This window comes from Vidua chalybeata, chromosome 10, assembly GCF_026979565.1.
Source record: "Vidua chalybeata isolate OUT-0048 chromosome 10, bVidCha1 merged haplotype, whole genome shotgun sequence".
NCBI classification, from domain to species: domain Eukaryota; kingdom Metazoa; phylum Chordata; class Aves; order Passeriformes; family Viduidae; genus Vidua; species Vidua chalybeata.
Genome location: NC_071539.1, coordinates 12,679,642 through 12,700,233, shown reverse-complemented (window position 1 = coordinate 12,700,233; position 20,592 = coordinate 12,679,642). Strand labels below are relative to the sequence as shown.

The 20,592-nt window shown below is 37.1% G+C and overlaps 1 protein-coding gene across 8 annotated transcripts in view; it reads right to left on the bottom strand.

The window, feature by feature from the left end:
- DLG1 (discs large MAGUK scaffold protein 1) overlaps positions 1-20,592 on the bottom strand; it is a 144,033-nt gene that overhangs the window by 110,946 nt on the left and 12,495 nt on the right. For 7 of the 8 annotated variants that reach the window (XM_053951560.1, XM_053951561.1, XM_053951562.1 and 4 more), the window contains exon 3: positions 18,029-18,195. In XM_053951560.1, the coding sequence (XP_053807535.1) occupies positions 18,029-18,195 (167 nt within the window). Of the gene's footprint in view, positions 1-7,050; positions 7,101-18,028; positions 18,196-20,592 lie in introns of those variants that run through there. The other variant, XM_053951568.1, reaches the window with a different exon arrangement.

Here is a 20,592-nt window from a genome sequence, read left to right as displayed (position 1 = left end):
ACTATACTACAAGTCAAATGTGTACACTTTTGAATAACTACATATTTTCAAAGAAATAATGAGTATACAAAAGTGAAAGGCCATCTTGTAATTCCAGGAGAAAAATGGACCAAGTTCATCATTATAACACTCTATCTACAGAGTGTTACCTAAGTCCAAGAACCTTGCAAGAAGTGACTGTTCCATTCTGGATTCAGTGCTACCACCTTTGGCCAACCCACCACCCCAGCAGCTGGAAAGCCAGAAAAGCCTTTGGAGTTTGCTTAAGAGAAAAGCTCTGGAGCTTGAGATACAAGATGTGCAAGTGGTGTGTCACCTACACAACGTGCAAAGCACTCCTCAGCAGTGGTGTCTTCACCAGGTAATAAAGGCACTCCAAATGCAGATGGCTAAATGCAACTACCACACAATTTTTCCAACAGGCAAGAAATAACATCCAGAGAAGTGAGAATTCTCTGCAGTGGTTCTCCATCTCAAAGGAACATTTGAAGGAACTGTGAATGAAGGCTGGTACATGCAGCCCACCAAGGCAAGAGCAAAAATGTCCTCAATAAATCTTACTTGTGGCACAAGTAAACTCACTGTTAGAGCACAAAGACTGAAAGAAGGAAGTAATTATTGTTCTAATGTTTTCACAGCATGGAGGGTAGGGAATCATTCTTCCAGGCAATATGGGTTTGTCACTAAAACCCCCTAAGGCCTGTTCATTCTTTGTTGGGCATTTAGATGAATTCAGAAAATGCTGATGATTCCTGCCCACACTGACCTTTAAGACAGCAGCTCTCAGTTATATTTTAAGTATGCATTAGAATTTCATTAAAGAATGTCCTTCCCTCCTCCAAACCAAGATATGGCAGTGTATGGTCTTCAAAGAAACATATCTTACAAGCACACTAACCTAACAAGATTGAATATCCCTTCAATACTGATGTTCTTCACCTGAATATGTTCTCAAACTTCTACTTTTTTTGGTCTGGTAAATACCAGTCCTAGGAATGAGATTCAAGTAATGTTATTCCCACTTATGAAAGTATGAGTAATACCCCCTGACAAAACATCAGACTATGATTAAGCCTCAAATAAAGTGTAAAAACACCCCTCATGTTAACAAAGCCCCGGTGCAATGCACTGCATTGACAAAAGAAGTGATCAAGCACAGTGCTGGCTAGTAAAACACATCTGACTAGTGCATACCAGATAATCAGCCAGTGAGCTCAGCCATCCTGGAATCTCACTTCAAATAAGAGAGGAAGCCTTTTGGGGTTTTTGCCATCAAGAAACCTAAATAGCTCTGTCTACTGAAGGAATCGTGTTGGAGACCATATGCCCAACTTCGAACAACCCGACATTTATTCACCCACTATTTTCTCCCACTGTTTTCATTACAACAGGAAACTATGCCAAAGTTACTCACTCAGAGGGTCCAGTTCCATGAGCAGCAGCCAAACTGAGCAAACTGTTTGATTCTGCTGCAGAGAGAATCACTGCTCTTCTCACCTTCCTAAAGTGTTGAGCTGTTAAGTCTTACCATTTTACCTGCCTTTCCATAGGCATCTGAATCACATCAACTGCTCAACAGTTAACTCTCCATCCCAGCAGCTATCTTGCAATGTCCTAGTGTTTGTTTGACTTTCCCATGAGCTGTTTTTACTCAATAGCCAGCAGAAAAGCATACAGAGTTCTACCAGGTTCCTAGCAGGTGAGCAGTGAACAAAAAGGAGTAGAAGCATTCTCAGCAGCACCAGCTGGGTTTCACAGTCACTCATGCAGCCATAGATTGAATTATTTTCCCAAAGTAAACAAGGTCAGCAAAGCAAAAGTGATCAGGAATGAATGCTTCACGACTCTGCTGCCATTCATACCTAGAAAATTACTCAGGTTATGATCATCTATTTCAGCTCCTCCCAAATAAATCCACACAGTTCCAGGCAGGCAAATGGAGTTACAAAGATGCTTTGAAGGGGTCTTATTTGTAGGATTGATTTCAGAAAGTTATTCTCCTTTTTTACTACTGTTTTCAGCATCTCCATTCTAAAAATGTTCCACACCATGTTCTCAGAGTCAGTCCAATTCCCTGGTGCAGTAACCAAATGCAACCCATTTGTCATTTATTTCTAGTATTTATTAGCAGCTTTTTCATTTAAAGCAGAAGGAGAAATAAGTACAAACACACACAATAACACAAGAGCTTTGTGTAAAATTCATCAGCTGCATATAAACATCTCGGGTGCCTGGTATCCAGTTTTTTGGAGCACACAAACTCCAGGAAATACCAACACCACTGATGCCAGCATGAATAACAACACAATCCTATTAACTTCTGGGTTATCAATTAAACAACCCTGTATGCTTGCAGCCATATAGAGAGAGCAAGCAAACACAAGTAAACAAAGATTAACTTAGAAGATGCTCTGTATAAGAAGCAAACAGCACAGATTTATACCTTTGGTCTATATTCCATGTACATTTTGATGAGACTAGATAATCCACCTAAGGGAAAGCCAAAGAATACTACAGAGTAAGTGCCTCTGGCCCAGGAAGTTCTTGAGTCTTAAACTGCTGTTGGTTGGGAGAATGCCAAATAACATGTTAACAGAAAGAGAACTCCCTTAGAAAGAAGTTAAATGCAGAAAGCTTATTACATCCTTGTAATCCATTCACAGTAACAATGTAAACTTCTATTAATGATTTGCCTTAAGTTAGTCAAAGTTTTCTCCTACTTCCTCATACAGCTTTTCAGCTTTTTTTACAGATTTTGTACATCAGGCCCCTTCATCATTTCCTCCATCATCGCTCTCTGCCACCCGTATCACTCTTGGTGTCATCAGTAATCACCTTGAAACATATTCATCTTCAAAACTCTGAGAAACCACTTTCCATCCATAGAATCCAAAACACAGTATTTCTTAATTTCTTTAGCTACAACCTCTAAAATTAACCACCAGCTATCTGATGTTGCACTGGGTTTCTTTATTTGCCCTGTAGAGATTAGAAGCATGACCTTCTGCCTAAGTTCATTCTGTATATTAAAACTTCAGACTTTTTAAAGGGCTGTTCACAACCACAAATACAGGCAGCTGGGACATTGTTTCTCCTGGCATGACCACCAGATCAGTATTCTCAGCATGTATTCCTCACTGATTTTGTCAAACACCCCTTAAATCCAACATGGCAAACATTCATCACACACTTGGTCTCCTATTCCACAGGAAAGCTGGCCAGTCCTTTAGATTGCAGACAACCATCTTTGATTTTGACACTTCCCAACTACCTAGTAGGCAGCTGTTTCTTTGGCATTGCATTGTACATCAAGCTTACAGGCAAGAGCAATATCATACCATCTGCAGATGCTGCCAACATTAGAGTTGCACCATTTTTCACTTCCCAAAGCTTCTATGACTGATTCTGCACCCTTTTCTTCAACACTGTAACCAGATGACATAGCAAAGGCAAATGATTTACTATTAGTATTACTCAACTGACTCACCAAGTAACTATAATTTATCCAATCAAATGTGTTTGGAAAGCAATTTGCTTTTTAGTGAGGACATGGAATGTTGGCAAAATGAAGTCCTTGGCCAAAACCCATTATGACACGTCTTTCACATGAGCCAACTTGGAAGAGTTGTTGTGTACAATTAAGTCCTGAAAGCATTTCTTAAGCTTTCAGTGTAAAAGTTGTCCATATAACTCATTTACATCTCATCAACAATTTTAAATTCAAAATTCTGTATTTTGTTCCTCCACTTGAGAAAACAAATTCCTTTGGGCCCACCAAGTAATTTCTCCATCAAGTTTATACATAAAAGCTTAGCTTTTCACTATTTCTGTTTTCACACAATTGCCTCTCACATTTCCTACCAACATTGAGATTTTCAGGTTTTATGCATACAGTACATAATACAGAAGGCTAAAACTTGCATTGCAACTTCTCTTTATGTTTCTTCAAACACTTGTAAACCTGGAATATAGGATCAAGTACAGTGGGAAACCACCAAAATGGTCACTTGGCTGAAGCACAATGAAGAAAGGTTCAGGGAACTGGGCTTGTTCACCCAGAGAAAGGCCCTGGGCAGGAGCTGATAACAGCCTTCTCATGTCTAAGAGGAGACACTAAGAAAACAAAACTGAGCCCTTGTTGTGCACAGCAGGAAAACAAAACCAAATCAAAGCCCTGAGGGACCTGGTCTAAGTTGATGCTGCCCCTTCTTTAAGCAGATTGTTGGACAAGATCACTTTCAGTGCAAATTCAATTATGCACAATGCATTTAAGTTGAGGCAAATTCCAAAAACTGACTATAACAACAATGGGACTCTGAACTGCAGTGAAAGCACAGCCAAGTGAGGAAAGCTGCAGGAATCACACAAATTCAGTGTCACTTTCCCATTTGAGCCACAGCTGTAACTCTGCTCCTGTGGTCAGGCTCCTTGCAGCCACATCATGAGCTCAGACCCAGAATTTATGAGGTCTTATGGTTTAAGTTTTACAACTTAGGAAAAAACCCTTCACCTTTCTACCTTAGTAACAGGTTGATGCATTATACATTTCTCCTCTCCTGAAATACTGGAGTTTGGTTACTGTCAGAAACAAGGACTGCACCACACTGATACTGCTCCGGAGCAGTTCAAGAAGGATGCTTCTTAGTATTTTGAAATAAAAATGGTACAAAGCAATTGTTTTTTCACAGTTGTCAGGCTAGATATATTATTTAAAGCTATTCTAGATCACTGTCATTTTAAATTCAACTCCTTTACTGGAAGTATACTATGGAACAAAGTTAAGAATGACTGCTAAAAATTGCTTTTCTGGAAGAATCAATAAATTTTCATATTCTGTATTTTTAAGTGCCATGAACTCATTTAAAACTGTGACTTAAATAAAAATCATTACTGTAAGCTCAGCCCACGTGCCTGCTCTTAATAGTATCCATGGTTGCAGTGATGCAAATTTGCCTACCTACATCAAGCCAATGTGCCCACATAAGGAGGAAAAAATACTGTATTAATCAGTATTCTTTGCACTAGATTTGGGCAAAGTAAGCCAGTTAGAATCTTTGAAGACAGGACAGAAATTAGTTTAACAACCTGTTCACCTATTGTGACTAGATCTGAATTCTGAACTAAGCAAAACAAATATCAAAGATCAAATTACAAAAGACTTCTGAAATCCACTAGAAAATTCATCACACTGGCCAAATTCTTCTCTTCCCTACTCAGAAATGAGTAACAATGAATTGTTTCAACTATGCCTCCACTCAAGGTAGAGAAAGGGGAAGCATTTAACATTTTTACTAATCCTATCATATATTACATTAATGCTGATTTCAAAATTGCCTTACATGCATTGATTTTTCTTGAGATTTGAAATACAGGTTTATGCACAAAACCAAGGAATGTACTTTTCATTAGATCATGGTTTCCAAGTAATTAGATACACACAGATACACAGGGAACCACACAGCTCTTTTCTAAGCCCCACTTTAAACAGCTTTAGTTGAAGCTACAAGGTAGTACAGCAGCATTTAGTTAAATGAGGCCAAAACTCCACAAGAAGCAGGCAGGAAGGATGAAGTGCTGATAGCTCCAGGTGGAAATGCACCATCAGTCTAACCCATGTAAGCCTGTGCTGTGCAGAGATGATCTCTCCCTCTCCTGTGCAACATTTCTCTGAGCAGTCTTACTTTCTTAGCAGCACAGAGATAGGCTAATCATACTAGAAAACAACTCTTTTTCACTGAATGTTTTCTGTTGGCTTAATTTTCCATATAAATTGTCTTTCTGTTCTTAGACAAGTAGATACGTGAAGGTGAACAAATGCACAAAATGAAACTAAAAATATGCACTTGAGTTATGAAAATGACAGCTCTGCCTTTTCTAAAATAAGTACAGTAAAATTTAAGGTGCATATATCAATATAACTGAAATGAAGCAATCAATATCCAATCCCAATCTCACTGTACAAAAGAGAATATTCTAAAATAAATAAAGCCAAAATGCCACAAATTAATATCACTCAAACATGATTTTACAGGGTATATTTAACTTCCAAAAGAACTCAGACAGTTCAGACACCAGAAAGACTCCATTGCTAGCGAGAGACAAGATAATTTCATTCATTCCAGTCAGCCTTTGCTTCCTTGTGTCAAAAAATCCGGAAAGCATCTTTTCTTTTATAAAAGCTATCACTAAATTCACCTAATATTCTTAGAGATGTTCAATTTTATTATACTTCTTGAGAAGAAGAAGTTTGTATAAGCAAGTTTTATGGTTTCAAATTATCCAGAAGAATGCTAGAAGTTAAATCAGTCTGTCAAAAAAAAAAATTTTTAAACTAGCATCTATCTCAACATCCAGGGAAAAGGGAACAACACAGAACAATTTTACTACTTGAAAGAAAATAAAAGCTTCCAAAAAACCAAACTAATCAAGTCCATATTTCACAAGCACAGTACTCATGTTACATTTATGCATCAGATTTTATCTTTAGCAGTTACAAGTGGACTGTATTAAAAACAAACTTACATAAAACTTTATCGTACCACAGAAGTAATGACTAAGTTATCTGGGTGTCTTCATCTTAAAGCAGCAAGATGTCAAAATAATAAAGCATCTTGAAATATATCCATCCCTAACACAGCTTGCCAGACTCATCTTCTTCTCTTTGATGATTATTTTAAACATGTCCTGATAAAGGTTATGTAAAACATCATTTGGAATTTCTTATTCTGGAATAAAAAGCAAACTACTGTTTTAGTACATTTAAAGAGAGTGAATTTTTACAAAGCCTCACTGCAGAATGAGGAGAAAAAAATCATTCTACTACACTTTTCAATATGTGCATAATTAACTCTTCCAAGCATTAACATCTATGATTGTTCTTAGCAACAACCATGGAATTTATTTTGACGATCTGTGCAGTTTAAAGTTTAAAAAAGAGCAACACAAGAAAACCATCAAGGAATTTTCATTACAGGTAGCAAAAACTGGAAGAAAGATTCAATAAGAACTTCCCAAGATTGTAGGCATTAATCAAAAGCTTTATCATCTTACCTTTGTTGTTACAATGCATAAGCAATCCATCGTTTCAGCATAGCAGGTATATATCCAAACATTTAAAAGGTTTATTTTCAGTCACAGCTAAACACCATCTCAACAGAATGAGAAAAAGCACACTTATTTAATAGTCAAAACAGTTGAGTGAGTGCCAGGTTTCCCTTTGGATTCATTCAGAGGTAGAAACACCGTGGAGAAAAAGCAGCAGGCTAAAATACAAATGCTTTAAGTTTCATGAAAAATTCTTAACCTGTTTTGGTTATCTATATCTGAAAAACTTAAATGTATCCTTGCAAATATTCTACAAAAGATGTCAAATCCTGTTCCATAGCAGTTAAATACCTCTTCGTATTCTGTTTCATATACTCCTCTGTCAGGATTACCTAACACATGAGCATCACAGGGAATCATTTGATGAAATGCAATACAAAAATTATTTTACAGCAAAAAATCTCAATTCAGCTTTTCTTAGCTGGCTAGAATTTCTAAAATGAAGCGTTTGTTCAAAAATAGTTTTGGTTGCAAACAAGTATTTCTCCTCTAACGTCATTTCAGCATTTGCAGCCTGCAAAATAACTGATTTCCTAAGCAGTAATGAATGGAATATTCCATGTAGATCAGGGAGAGAAGAAAGTGGCAAGGAAAGAGTAATGCATATTGCAAGAGAAATGCTATTTTGAGCCTTGAATTAACCCAGAATTTCATTTCCTTTTGTAAGGCTGTAATGCAGTGACAAGGCAAAGTTTGAATGTGCAGGCATTGTGTTCTCAGCCTAATTAGCACGGCTGGGAAAAGTCTAACTCTTGGGCAGAAAACAACCTCCTGTGTACTCTGAAACACTAAGCTGGCAGTTCCATACATTGGTAAGAACCTTATTACGTTAATTTCCCACAAGAGGCATTGAAAGCAGCTTGAAAACTCAGTTCCCACTATCTTGTCCTATTAGGTCCCCCATTTCACACCTTTGCTGCATACACAATGAAGTATATTGAAAAAATTCTAGGAGTAATTTCAAGCTATTAAATCTCATCTGTATGATTTTGCTTTTACCCCAAGATGTACAACTGACTGTATTTTGCACCAAAACAACTCTAGAATATACTGTGTATCTAGAGCACTCTCTTTAAACTTTCTGCAACTTTGCTCCCAGCTCTTCTATACATACTGGAGGGGAAGTGGGTATATAAGGAAACTAACCTTTCCAAAATCACATATTTTATTTTATGGGCAGATGATATCTGTATAGGACAAACCTGAATGGAATTTTAAGATAAATCTTACACCATTCAACCACTAAGATGATGATTTTTACTTTGTATGTCCAAGACAAGCCAGAGATATTTTTCATTTTTACACTGTCTATAAAATCTGTGAAGAATTTCTGCTGTGACCACCTAGGTGAAGTTCTCACTCCTACAAAGCAACAGTGGGAAAAATATGCATCTTTCAGACTGCTGAAACTAGCTGAACCCAGACAGAAGACTAAAAGTTCTAACTTCAAAAAACAAAAAAGAACAAATTAGGCTGATGAAACATTCCTGTGTCAGAAAAGGGAGGGAGGGATTACCTTCATAGCTGAATGCACAAAAGGCATCTCACAAAGAAATTCTTGCATTTCCCAAGTACTCTTTTGGGAAGACTGTAAGGTTTGGAGACATTAACAAAGTACAAGTATCCAAAAAGTTAAGGAAAACTAAGGAAATGCATTTTTAGGTAACTTGGCACATGTCCAGCGTCTAGGCCAGAAACATCTTCAATGACTAATACAAGACATGCAGTCAGTCCAAACGTACACTCCTTGCACAAACACCTCTAGGAACCCCAATAGCACATGGAAACTTGGCTTGTCCCTCATGCTCTGTCCATGAAGGACAAAATATTAATAATCCTGCTCATCACTGAAATTTCTCTCAGGCACCTTCGTACAAGATTAAGCTTCTGCAGATTAATCCTGGCTACAATTAGCTTATGTTGAAAATCAATCACTTTTATTCGCAATTTTTTGTTCTCTTGCCTTCTTTGGGATACTTTTAGAACTAAGGGTCATTATCATATCATTTTTCTCCTCTCCCACTTGCCACCACCCTTGCAACAAGACCCAAGATTCATTAGTCCTGTCACAGCAAGCACTTCCTTCAAGCTCCAATGCAGACTATGAGATATACAAGAGCCCTATCCAGAGAGGTGAGGAAAAGACATGTCTTTGCTAAGGATTTCTGATCAAGCTGCTCATCATGAACAGGCACTGTAAACACTTCAAAGTCACCTCATAACAAGTGTGTTTGAAATGTAGCAACGTATGCACTGCACAAATCAGAGCAGGATGCACAACCAAGGCACATTAGAGCCCTTCACCAAGCACTGCACCACTATGATGGATTTAAAGTCCTTCTGGTAACTGTACATGGCTCTCTCGAGACCAATCTTCAGCTAACAACGTCCACACAGAGGGGAAAAAATTCCATACCAGTAGACCAAAAGATTTTGTGGCAAACATTAATACACATTTTCATAAATATAGTGCACAGAGATAAGCACTCAAGACCACTATGCATAAAAAAAGTATTTCCTAGCCCAAAAGCAGTTTCCACAGCCTTTTCATTGGAAATACTGTATATAGAAGAAATAAACGTTAAAAAAATATTGACCAAGACTCAAACATTCAGGAGGTTTAGCATTTTCTGAAAATACTATAGAAAAAAAAATACAGCTTTTAGAAAACAAATCATAAAATTCCTTGAATGAGCAAGTATGTGTAAATTTTGGAGATCAGAAGAAAGTTTTTCAAAATGAGATATAGGTAAAAAATCCAGAAGTAAAACTACTGTAATTAAACAATTTCATAAAATAACTTAGAACATTCTTTCCTTATTTTGAGAAGGAACAGAAAGATATTAAAGAACACATCAAAACTTGAATCATAATCATAAAATGCATGAAAAGTCATCCTTTCACACACTGAAGAGTACGACATTTTCACACAGTGCTGTTAGTCATTAAATTAACTATGATTCTACTGAATTTGTGAGAAACATTGTGATTTCTTCAAAGTCATTCATTTGTATTAAAAATAAATCTTTCTGCCCTGTCAGCTCCAAGTGATCACAGTAACAACTATTTTATACCAGAGGCAAAAATGCATTTTCATTCACCACTATTCGTGACATTAACATTAAAAAAACAAAGGATGATTCTAACACAAAAGTAAGAGATGGGTTTTTCTTTCCTTTAACTACTTAGGAATTCTTTCAGGTTATGTTTGGCAGTCACTTTTTGTACCTTCTCAGGCTTATTCTTTTTCCAGTGTGGCAGATTCTATCTACAAAGCCACCAGATAACTAAATAAAGGAAAATTCATGCACAGATAAACTATGCATAGAAATAAATCATGCAAATGAGAACAATGCTTTGGAAAATACTGCTTTTGCAGATGAATAATTTCTTCATCTATCCACAAATCTAAAAGTGCATGTGGTTATTTAAATGCTAATTTGCTCTTGGATTCTATGAGAAAAGCCACACAACACAGGGCTGTCACAGGTGTAACCAGAGAAGCAGGCTCAGCTCAGCCTCGCAAGGGAATGTCAAATGCCCAACCTCAGCATATTTGAGGAGACATATCAAAGACTCAGTAAAGATCAAGCACTATCATATCTGCAAGCATTTTATCAGCTACTTTAGTAAAGAAAGCACTAAAAGAGTAAGATGTCATAATTTATACAGCTACCTTTGAATCTGGCTGCAAGATGTAATTACTACAAGTTTATAAAAAACAATTAGATTTTTTAAAAAGTGAATTTGTAAGTTCTCTATTTACTTCTAAACTGAGACATTTAGAAACAGCAGTTTTACTGCTTGTGTATACATCCTGAACTGAGCATCTGGATTTCGTTTATTGGCTTTTGAATTCACTTTGATCAGAAGCCTGCCCCTGGAAGACTTTTTCAGCTTTGGTTCAAGACTTACATTCTTTTCCTTGTACAAACAGCCTGGATTTCAAGAATTGAAGGCAAAATATATAGCAAGCCAAATACCATTTCCTCACTGTAAAGTTAACACAGAGAAAGCAATGAAGCTCCTGAGTAGCCCAGGACTATCCTAGCTGCTGAAATGAAACAAGCACATCATGTGTGCAGAGAAGGAGTTGATATAAATAATGGGCAATACACACATACAGACACAGGCATAAAGGACCAGTACAATAACAAGGAGCACAACAATCAGACATAGCATATCACCAAGCTAACCAATACTGAATCTTTATAAATATTAAGGCAAAGAAGGTATTTGAACCTAGTACAACAGGTCAGGGATTTTCACTGGAACAGCTTGTTAATACAACAGGTAAGAATAACTTTGTAAAGTGAAGGTGAAGATATTTGAGTTAAAATTCAGAAACAGAAAAACAGAACTAGAGCATCCTGCACTTTAATAATGTACTCTACATATGCAAGTATCTCCTCCCAAGACTTCCACTAAGATCCCGATTAACTGCTTGAGGTACCATTCCATTCTGAATACAAACTGCTACTGATTAAACACAGATTTTTTCATTGCACGCGGAACCAGACATACAAAATTCTTTCCTCCTGACTACATCAGCTTATCCTACTAAGAAGTTATACAAAACTATCATAATTTTAAAAAGGTTATGAAGACATTACTGTTTGCTTTGTAAACAAAGACAACTCCCATATTGTAGGTGAAAATGAGGTTAGTTTAACTTTATCCCTTTTCAAAATATTCACATTGACAGATTCTGAGCAAAGTGAACACAAGCCTGCAGCAGGCCTTAGCAGCAAAGGAGGTGAACAGGAGCTGCATTAACAGAAACACAGCCAGTAGTAACATATAACTATTATTCCCCTTAGCTTGGCACTTTGAGTAGGGCATCTAAAACACTGCATTTCCATTTTGAGGTCTCAATACAAGGATTTTGATAACCTGGAGCATGTTCTGCAGAGGGCCATTAGATGGTGAGAGGGTTTTCGGAAGCCTTGACCCTTAAAGAGAGGGGAGGGTACAGGGCTTGTTTTAGGTTCTGAACTCTTTAACCAAGCTTAAAGCAGCCCTCCAGTGCCTACACTGGGGTTAGCCAGAAGGCAAAGCCAAGTCCATGCTGCATGATGGAAAAACCCTAGAAAGTACAAATAAATTGAAACAGAAATTTCAATCAAAACTAGGGTGAAGTTTTTTCACCATGAGGATAGTCAAGCATTGGAACAGACTGACCAGAAAAGTTTCGCATTTCCAGTTCTTGAGATTTTCAAGACTTAGCTGGTCAAAATCCTTCACACCTCATAGGTGATACTGAGCTATTTTTTAATTGCAAGATGTTTAGCGAGTTTCCTTTCCACTCTGCCTTGGCATCAAATTTTAGCTGAAATTGCAGACCTGTCAGCTGTTTCCTTACTTCCTCTTTTGCTTTCTTTGTATGAAAAAAGAATTTGGCAAAATGCCCTAGGAGAGAATGAGCTAGCTAGTCTCTACATGCCAGACACTAAACACATAGGCATGTAGATAGATGGGAAAACCACAGATCAGACCAAAGTCCTTCAGACACCATTACCCACTAAATACAAAGGTGTCCTCATGCAACTGTGAGAGACTCCAGATTGAGTTCCATGTCCTAAAGCAAAAAATTTCCTTTGAGACATTGTTCAGTGGGTTTTTTCCAACATCTAAAATCAAATTATTCTGGCTACTTTTAAATTCAAGCTAAACAGTAAAGATCTTAACTTCTCTGGTTTAAAACAATTAAAATCCTAAAACAAATCCTACGGATTTAAAGATAAAAAAGAATGCCACGAGACTATTTCCTTAGCAATACACTACTCAGGTCAGAGATTTCTTCCAGTGATTCGAGTTTCTCCGCGTGTTTGTCAAACAAGTGTCCCACCTACAGATGGCAGCACAGATCACAGCAAGCAGCTCCCGGGGCCGCTCCCCGCCGCACGGCTTTGCTCTCACACGGCGCCGAGATCCTGTTTCACGTTTGTTCGCTTTGCCAGGCACACTTGAGCTCAGTATGTAATGTACACAAGGAAAGGGATGAACCATTCGTTCTTTTCAGATTGCATACATTTGTTTTTTTAAACTAGTTTCTAGTACTGAAAGGATTAACATTCCTTTCCTGCTTTATCACTGTCTCGAATCACTTTTTTTTTTTTTTTTTTTAGGTTTTTTTTTTCCCCATCATTTTGTACTGGAGATTGAAACAAATAAAACTGTTAAATAACATTCCAAGAAATACAGAGCATGGAAAAGAAAACAGATTGCTGTGAGCAGGAAAACTTGCAATCTGTAGTTCCAACTTTCTCTAATACACAACCTATGGGGATTTCAAACTCCAGTACCTGGATTCAGAAGCAGGAAGGAAAAAACAGATGCAGGCTACGTGCCACGAGAAGTCCTCAGGCAACCTAAGCTTGTATACCACTATTCTATGTATATACACAAGCACACATTGCTAAAAAGTCATTCCCAAAGTCAGCTGTGCAGAAAGTTCCTGTAATTCAATCCTTAATCTCTTTAGGGGGGCATTATATTCCCACTCTCAAGCAACTCTCACATATATACCACTGAAGTGTCAGCTGGAAGAATATTCATTTGGCCCACAGTAACTACAGCAAAAAAAAAAATATCAGCAAGATAAAAGAAACAGGGTTGAAATACATTCCTTCAAAGGCTAACAATGTCTGAGCAAGAAAAAAGCCATTCCATTCATATCACCTGTGGGCTCACCAGCCTGGCAAGACACAGAATAGAGTTAAATAATCTCAAAGTGCATACAATCTGCTTGTGTCTGGTTAATGAGCTAACGCTGAACTGGACAGCAGCCTTGAAAGTCTGAAAAGTGACAATTTATTTTTAAAAAGCTAGCTATGAACAAAATCAGATATACTAAGCCCAAGTCCCCCTCAGTCTCTTGTAAATTTCAGCAAGCAAAACAAATCACTTGATTAAACACATGCTGTACTGGAATTATTATGCTCTTGGGTTTATTAAAACCAAATATAATATCATTTTTTAAAATATCCTAAGTAGCTAAAAAAGCATTACTGAAACCAAAATGTATTAAGCATTAAAACAAATTTTCACATAACATACACAGCAAGTATGTGCAATATAAACTGTGAATACATGAAAATTTCTCCTTGTAATTTTAAATAAATTTAAAAATATTGAGTGAAAAGTATTGCCTAGCAGGTATATAAAGAAAAAAAAAATCAGTCATTGAAGAAGAAAGAATTAAGGTTGATAAAAACATACATACGTTTACGTAACAATTCTCATATTTATTTAAAAGCTAAACTAAGACATTCAGATATACTTACTAGAAGAACAAAAATGAAACCAATGACAAACTACCATTTTCCAAATTTGTTCACCTTCCAACATGGAAACAGTATTCTAACTAATGAAATACAAGGTAGCATTTAGAGTAAGTGACAGAGACTGGAAGAAAAGCTTACTTTCAGTTTCACATGAACTGGGATCAGCATCAATATATGCAGCTATGTTTTTAAATACTGGAAGTAAATCTAAAACCTGACCTTCATATACTGAAGGCCAAACAGCTGTGATTTTCACATTATACTCAAGACAAAAAATACACAGGAAGACAGGTAACTTTGTCATAAATGTTCAAGTCCAGGCCACTTGGAAAAATAAAGTAATCCACACTATATCATGTTCTGTTAGGTAACACCAGCATGGCCACCAGACTGGACTGGAGAAGCAAACAGTGCAGCTGAGAACAGACACTCACAGCTCTGGTGAGCTCTCCCAAATCAAGCAATTCTTCCTTTCAGTGCATTAGTGACCTTGCCATGAGAATGTGCCTGTTGTCACTGGTGCAATGTCAAGGACAAGGCCTTGTGTTCCTGGCAGTTCAATTGTACATGAGAAAAAAAACCTAAAGATGCAGCTTTGTAATTAAGTTACACCTTCATCTACAACACAGAAAGATCCAAGGACAACACTACACTTGCATAGGGCTGGAAACAGTTTCTGCAGGGGGCTGGGAGTGAATAATCACAAAGCCTGGATTTAACATCACACACTATTCCCCACTTCAGAAATCTGTTTCTCCTACAGGGGAAGCAGAATACATCCTACAGTGGCATCATAAGACAAATCTCATAGCAGCAAATATGTGCTCCAAGCCCAGTCTGCTAGAATTTGGAGTATATTTACTAATAACAAAATGTTTTGGTAGGAACCTGAATCCTCAATTACATTACACTGTTCCAAGGTGCGTTACAGAGATGAAAAAAATCCCCAAAACATTTAAGCCCTTTAAGACCTCAAAAGACCTTCAAAAAGGGAGACTGGCCATGTACTATGCTATTCTGGTGCTCAGGAAAATATTTTAAATGCTTTTGTGAATCTATTTCCATAGTGTACGTCTAGCACATCTTGAATAAGAGCAAAATATTATCTTTTTCACATTTTATAAATACAGGAAACTTTTCTTTCTCAATTAAGTGTTCAATTCTTTCAAGCAGCACCAAACCTTGCCCATCTTCATTTCTTTCCAGGCTTTAGATCCTCCATGTCAATTTCTTCTAAGCACTGAAATTAAACATCTTTTCCACACCATGGTACCTCAAATTTGGCAATATCTCCAGCAAAGCCTTATGTAGACCAAGTAAAACAGAAGAGTTTTACACCATACTTACGCCAATAATGTGTTCTTTTAATCTATTAACATGCCATGGTTGACTCACCTTAAGACTAAAATTACCCAGACCTTTTCTGACAAACCAGTTGTTAACTATGTAACTTCCATTAGTTTAGCAAAAATGTAGAACATTAATTGCTTCAACTGCCCACGGCTTCATTCTAGTCTTAGCTGGTGAAGCAGCAAGCTCTCTTCCCATGGTTCAATTTCTAATTTAATCAGAATGTTTTCACTAATACCCCAAACCAGGATGCATTTTTTTAAAAACTTTAACTGATGTATTATCTCAAAAGATAAAAAAGAGGTTTTGACCTCCTAAACCATGCCAAAAGCTCTACTAAAGTCAGAATTTATCACATTTATGGTTTCTTCCTACCAGAATTATTACCACAGTAGAAAGAAATTGCTTGACAAAACTGTCATTAATAACTATGACAGCTATTATTTGGCTCATCTATGACTTTTAAGGAGCCACCAAAAAACTGTATAATCATTCCCTATACCAGTTAATCCTAAATCCCCCTCTCCTGCCTTACTCTTATGTATTCTGTTTTTAAAAGATAGCATTTGTCCATTTGCCATTTTCAGGAATTTCATCCATCCACCATGACTAAGAGCAACTGCAATGACTCTCAATTTGCCTCATTAAGTTCCCTGTACATGCAAACATGAAATAAATTAGAACCAGCTTATTTCAAAACAGCTCAGCAGACAAAATAAGCTTTGCCTCTCCTGTTTACAGCCTACCCTCCTGTTTACAGCTCCTTTTTGCTCCCACTTCTAAGAGATGCCATTCCCACCATACCTGCAGGAAGGGACATTCCACTGCTCTAAGCCTTAGATTTAGATGATGGCATACAGGCAAATATCACAATGGCCTTTTCCATGCCATTTCTCATATACCCCAGCATTACCCCATTTCCTCCAAACATGATAATTCATTCAGGTGACTGTGGTGACAGTGGCCTTCTCTATGCAATTTCAGGTAATAGATTCCACAGAGACATACAATTTAAATTTTAATAATAATCTTGTGTTACCAAGAGTCACAAAAAAAAATCAAAGAAAATAATCTATTCCCACATTGCAAGTTCAACTAGAATTTTAATTCCTCAGTGTTCAATTACTTACAAACCTGAAAAATGCAATATGCCTAGGCTGAGTTTTCTCATGTAAAGACATTCAAGTGGCTGTTCTTTGCAATATATAACTCATGCCCCTGGCTTGGCTGACCTTTTATCCACTGGTCATTTTTTACTTTCCAAAAGAATACAAGTTTTGGATTTCATCTACTGTTTCCTTTAAAGCATTTCTGATATATTTCATCCTAACTTCAATATGACAGATTTGAAAAAACCTAGAATGAGCACAAGCATTTTTTTAACTGTACAAGCTCATTAGCACATCACACACTTATGATTTGCAGCAAGTGAACCTTCTTCCACAGTCCCAACAGCCCCTGATAAAGGCTCACTCATTAAGGCATCCCAGCCCCTTCATCTTGCTGAGCAGTACAAGTTCCCAAGATTCCCTACAAGCTGCAGCTCCAGTCCTTCAGCTGATCTCTCCCAGTGCCCCTCCTGAGCTCTACAATCATTTCATGAAAATGGATCAGCAAAGCACATTGCCTTCAGTTACTGAGAAATTCATACACTTTTCCAGTGCTGTCAGTTTCCAGGGCACACTTCAAACTAGGTTCACCTCTTTGGGGACAAATAATAGCTCTGATGTGAAAATATTCAAGGAACATTTTAAGTTTAAACTGAGCAGGGAGCTTTTGTTTTAGTGAAAAATGTACATCAATGTGCATTTTCCTGATCATTTTTCTCACCACTCACTAGTGACAACTGGCTGTATACAGTTTTCAAAAACAAGTCCTTCTAGAGCATAGATAAAGAAGTTACAGATAATTTCTTATGATCAGACTAAAAAGGTTACTAATCAGACAGCCTCAGATTTCCCAAATAATTAATGAAGTAATGACTCAAGAGTCACAAGTATGGATGAGTATAAGCATACTAAACCTGTCAGCGAGGTTCCAAAATCAAAGCATAAATCCAATTTAATGGTCACTTAATGGTACATTTGACAAACGAGTTTATAAATTTTTGACTAAGCAAAATGCATACATGTTATTAAACATTTCAATAATTAAATCCCCTATGACTATTGATCTTAATAATGTACATTTTCTTTGAAAATTAATATTTTATAAAATAAAGGAAACTTAGAGAACAATGTTGAACTAATAGTCTCAACAAGAAAACAAGACGGATTTCTATCTCATACCTCTACACTGGGGCTAAGGCTGCTCGGCAATGTTTCTGATGTCACTGTTGTGCTTGGAAGGCTGGAGAAGTCCCAGGTATTCACAGGCTGTATTGGTTCAGATGGCTGAGAGTGATCAATGCATTTTGGATTGTCCAATAAGGTCACTTCATAAAATTCTTGAATATCTAAACATGTAAAAAAATTGTTGTTAGGCTTGATAGTTACTCTAACATTCTGATTTTAACTACATCTTCCTCCTGCAAAACAAATGAGATATGGCTTCATCTGTCGTGGGTAAATTCGCAGGGATCACCACGATCACATGAACGTCCCCCACTGTGCACACAGCTCGCTCTGTCCCACTCACTCTGGGCTTCTGCCACCGACCCCAGGAGCACAAGCTGCAGCAGGAACAGCAGAAGCACATGAAATAACATGAGCAGCAGAAGCACATGAAATAACTGCAGCAGAATAGTGGAAGGGATGGGTATCTATGTTTCAAGTTCTGGTATACATAATTTCAACTAATGTAGCCTTTGATTAACTGAAATCTACTGTTCAAGGGCAATATTAGAAGCTCTATTTTGTACATGTTTCAATTAAATGACTACAGAAATAGAAGAATACTAACGAAATCAGCAAGAGAGAGAGAAAAGCTGAAAGAAGTTAAGAAAGGGAAAATTGATTAGGATAGGTCATCTGCTTTTTCAACCTAAGTACCAGAAATAGGATTAAACTTAACAGTATGAATTACCAGTCATAGTTATGAACTAATTAACAGCTTTTTCTATAACCCTAAAGACTCAGCTGAAAACTTCTGGGAAACAAAAATTTGGCTGTATTACATTATTTATTGACATCCTACTCATTCCATGAAGCATCAATAAAAATAACACACTATAAAGAAGTACCAAAGGTGTTCCTATGAAGTATAGGTGTATCAAACTTGCTACCACAACTGCAATCACATCCATAAACACACACATTTTAAAAAAATCAGAAAAGGTATAGGCTCAGGGAAGAGCAAACACACGAAGTCCTGTAAAGCTTTTAGTCTCTTATTCAAAGCAAAAATCTGCTAAACATATTTGCAAACTCTTGATTTTTAATTGCACCAACTTCATAGAAGATAAACAGACAAGCACAGTAAGCCAAAGGAAATAAGACCCGGCCAAGAGTATGGAGTCTAAGCTGCAATTCTGTAGCTTTCCAGCAACAGCCCAGAGCCAGTAACAGAGAAACAATAACCAATTCCTTTATAGAGCCACCCCACAAAAGAAAGACCACACAACTAAGAGCTGCAACTACTGTTGCTGGCTTTCCAGTCTTCTGTCTTCTGCAATGTCTATAGACATTGCACTTCTGCTCTCTACCAGTTCAGAAAATTGAAATTCTCAAATTCCATTTGTATCTTTCCTCTGAGCAAGAGTCAAATTCCTCCCAACAGCTTACATTAATTTTTAAAGTTATACTTGCTCTTAGTGCTGCTGATTGGAAGACAGAGCAGTGAGGGTTGTAGAAGATGTTAAGTGACCTAGATGTACAGGAGCAAAGCAGCCTAAGAGATACAAATTGCCTTTAAATCTATCTTTCACATTAGCTCCCTCAGTTGCAAATTTGTCTCGTAACTGCATTAACATCAATACATCAATCAAGCACACCCAGTAAAGATTTTTTTTCCCCCCCCAACAGAGAGTACTTTGTGTATTAAAATAGGCAGTGGTTTAAGTTGATTCTATAGCTGCAATCCACAGCAACCAAGCCAGAAAGATCACTACATTATTTATGGGAAGGGGTTATTTGTGCAACTGTTTTGCAACAGAAATCTAGGACACCGATTTTCAATTCTGCTACTATTCTTTTAAGTCCCTGCCAGAGGAGGTAGCCATTTATTCCTCCTGCACAACTCTCATTTAAAAAGCACAGCATTTCCCATACCTCACCTCCACTTCTCCACAGAGGACACCACAATAGACTTGCTATTGAAAGATGGCAAGACATAATACGCAGCACTTAATGAGGGGATTAGTTTATGTTTATCCTGGAGTTGGTCCAAATCCACAATGTTTCTAGAAACTTGGTGTCTATATAATTATATCTACCTTCTAAAAAAAAGTTTCCATTTTTACTATTCAGATGCAAACATTAAATATGTGCAAGTATAGGCAAGCCACCTATGAACCCTGAACACATTAGGTCCACAAGAATAAAAGCTGACGATTACACCTTTATAAAGCCAGAAACCTAGACCATACTAAATTAAACCTAAAAATTCCTTCTTATTGTCTACAGCTATATATCAGCTCCCAAAAATATTTCAACTTGAATATGCACTAAACACTTTAATGATGTGAGGATGCATTAGCATATAAAAAGTTCTAACATTTTTCTAATTATTACAAATAGCAGGTAGTAAAGTAATAAGTTTTAGTTGTATTTATGGTCAGATTCCCTCTTCAAACTAGGATGTGCTATTTTTATATTACAGCATTTTTCTCCCATATTAATTCCAAGAGAGATTATATCTCAAACTAAGTTAGAGAAAGCTGACTCAAGCCAGGTATCACACAACACTAACAGGA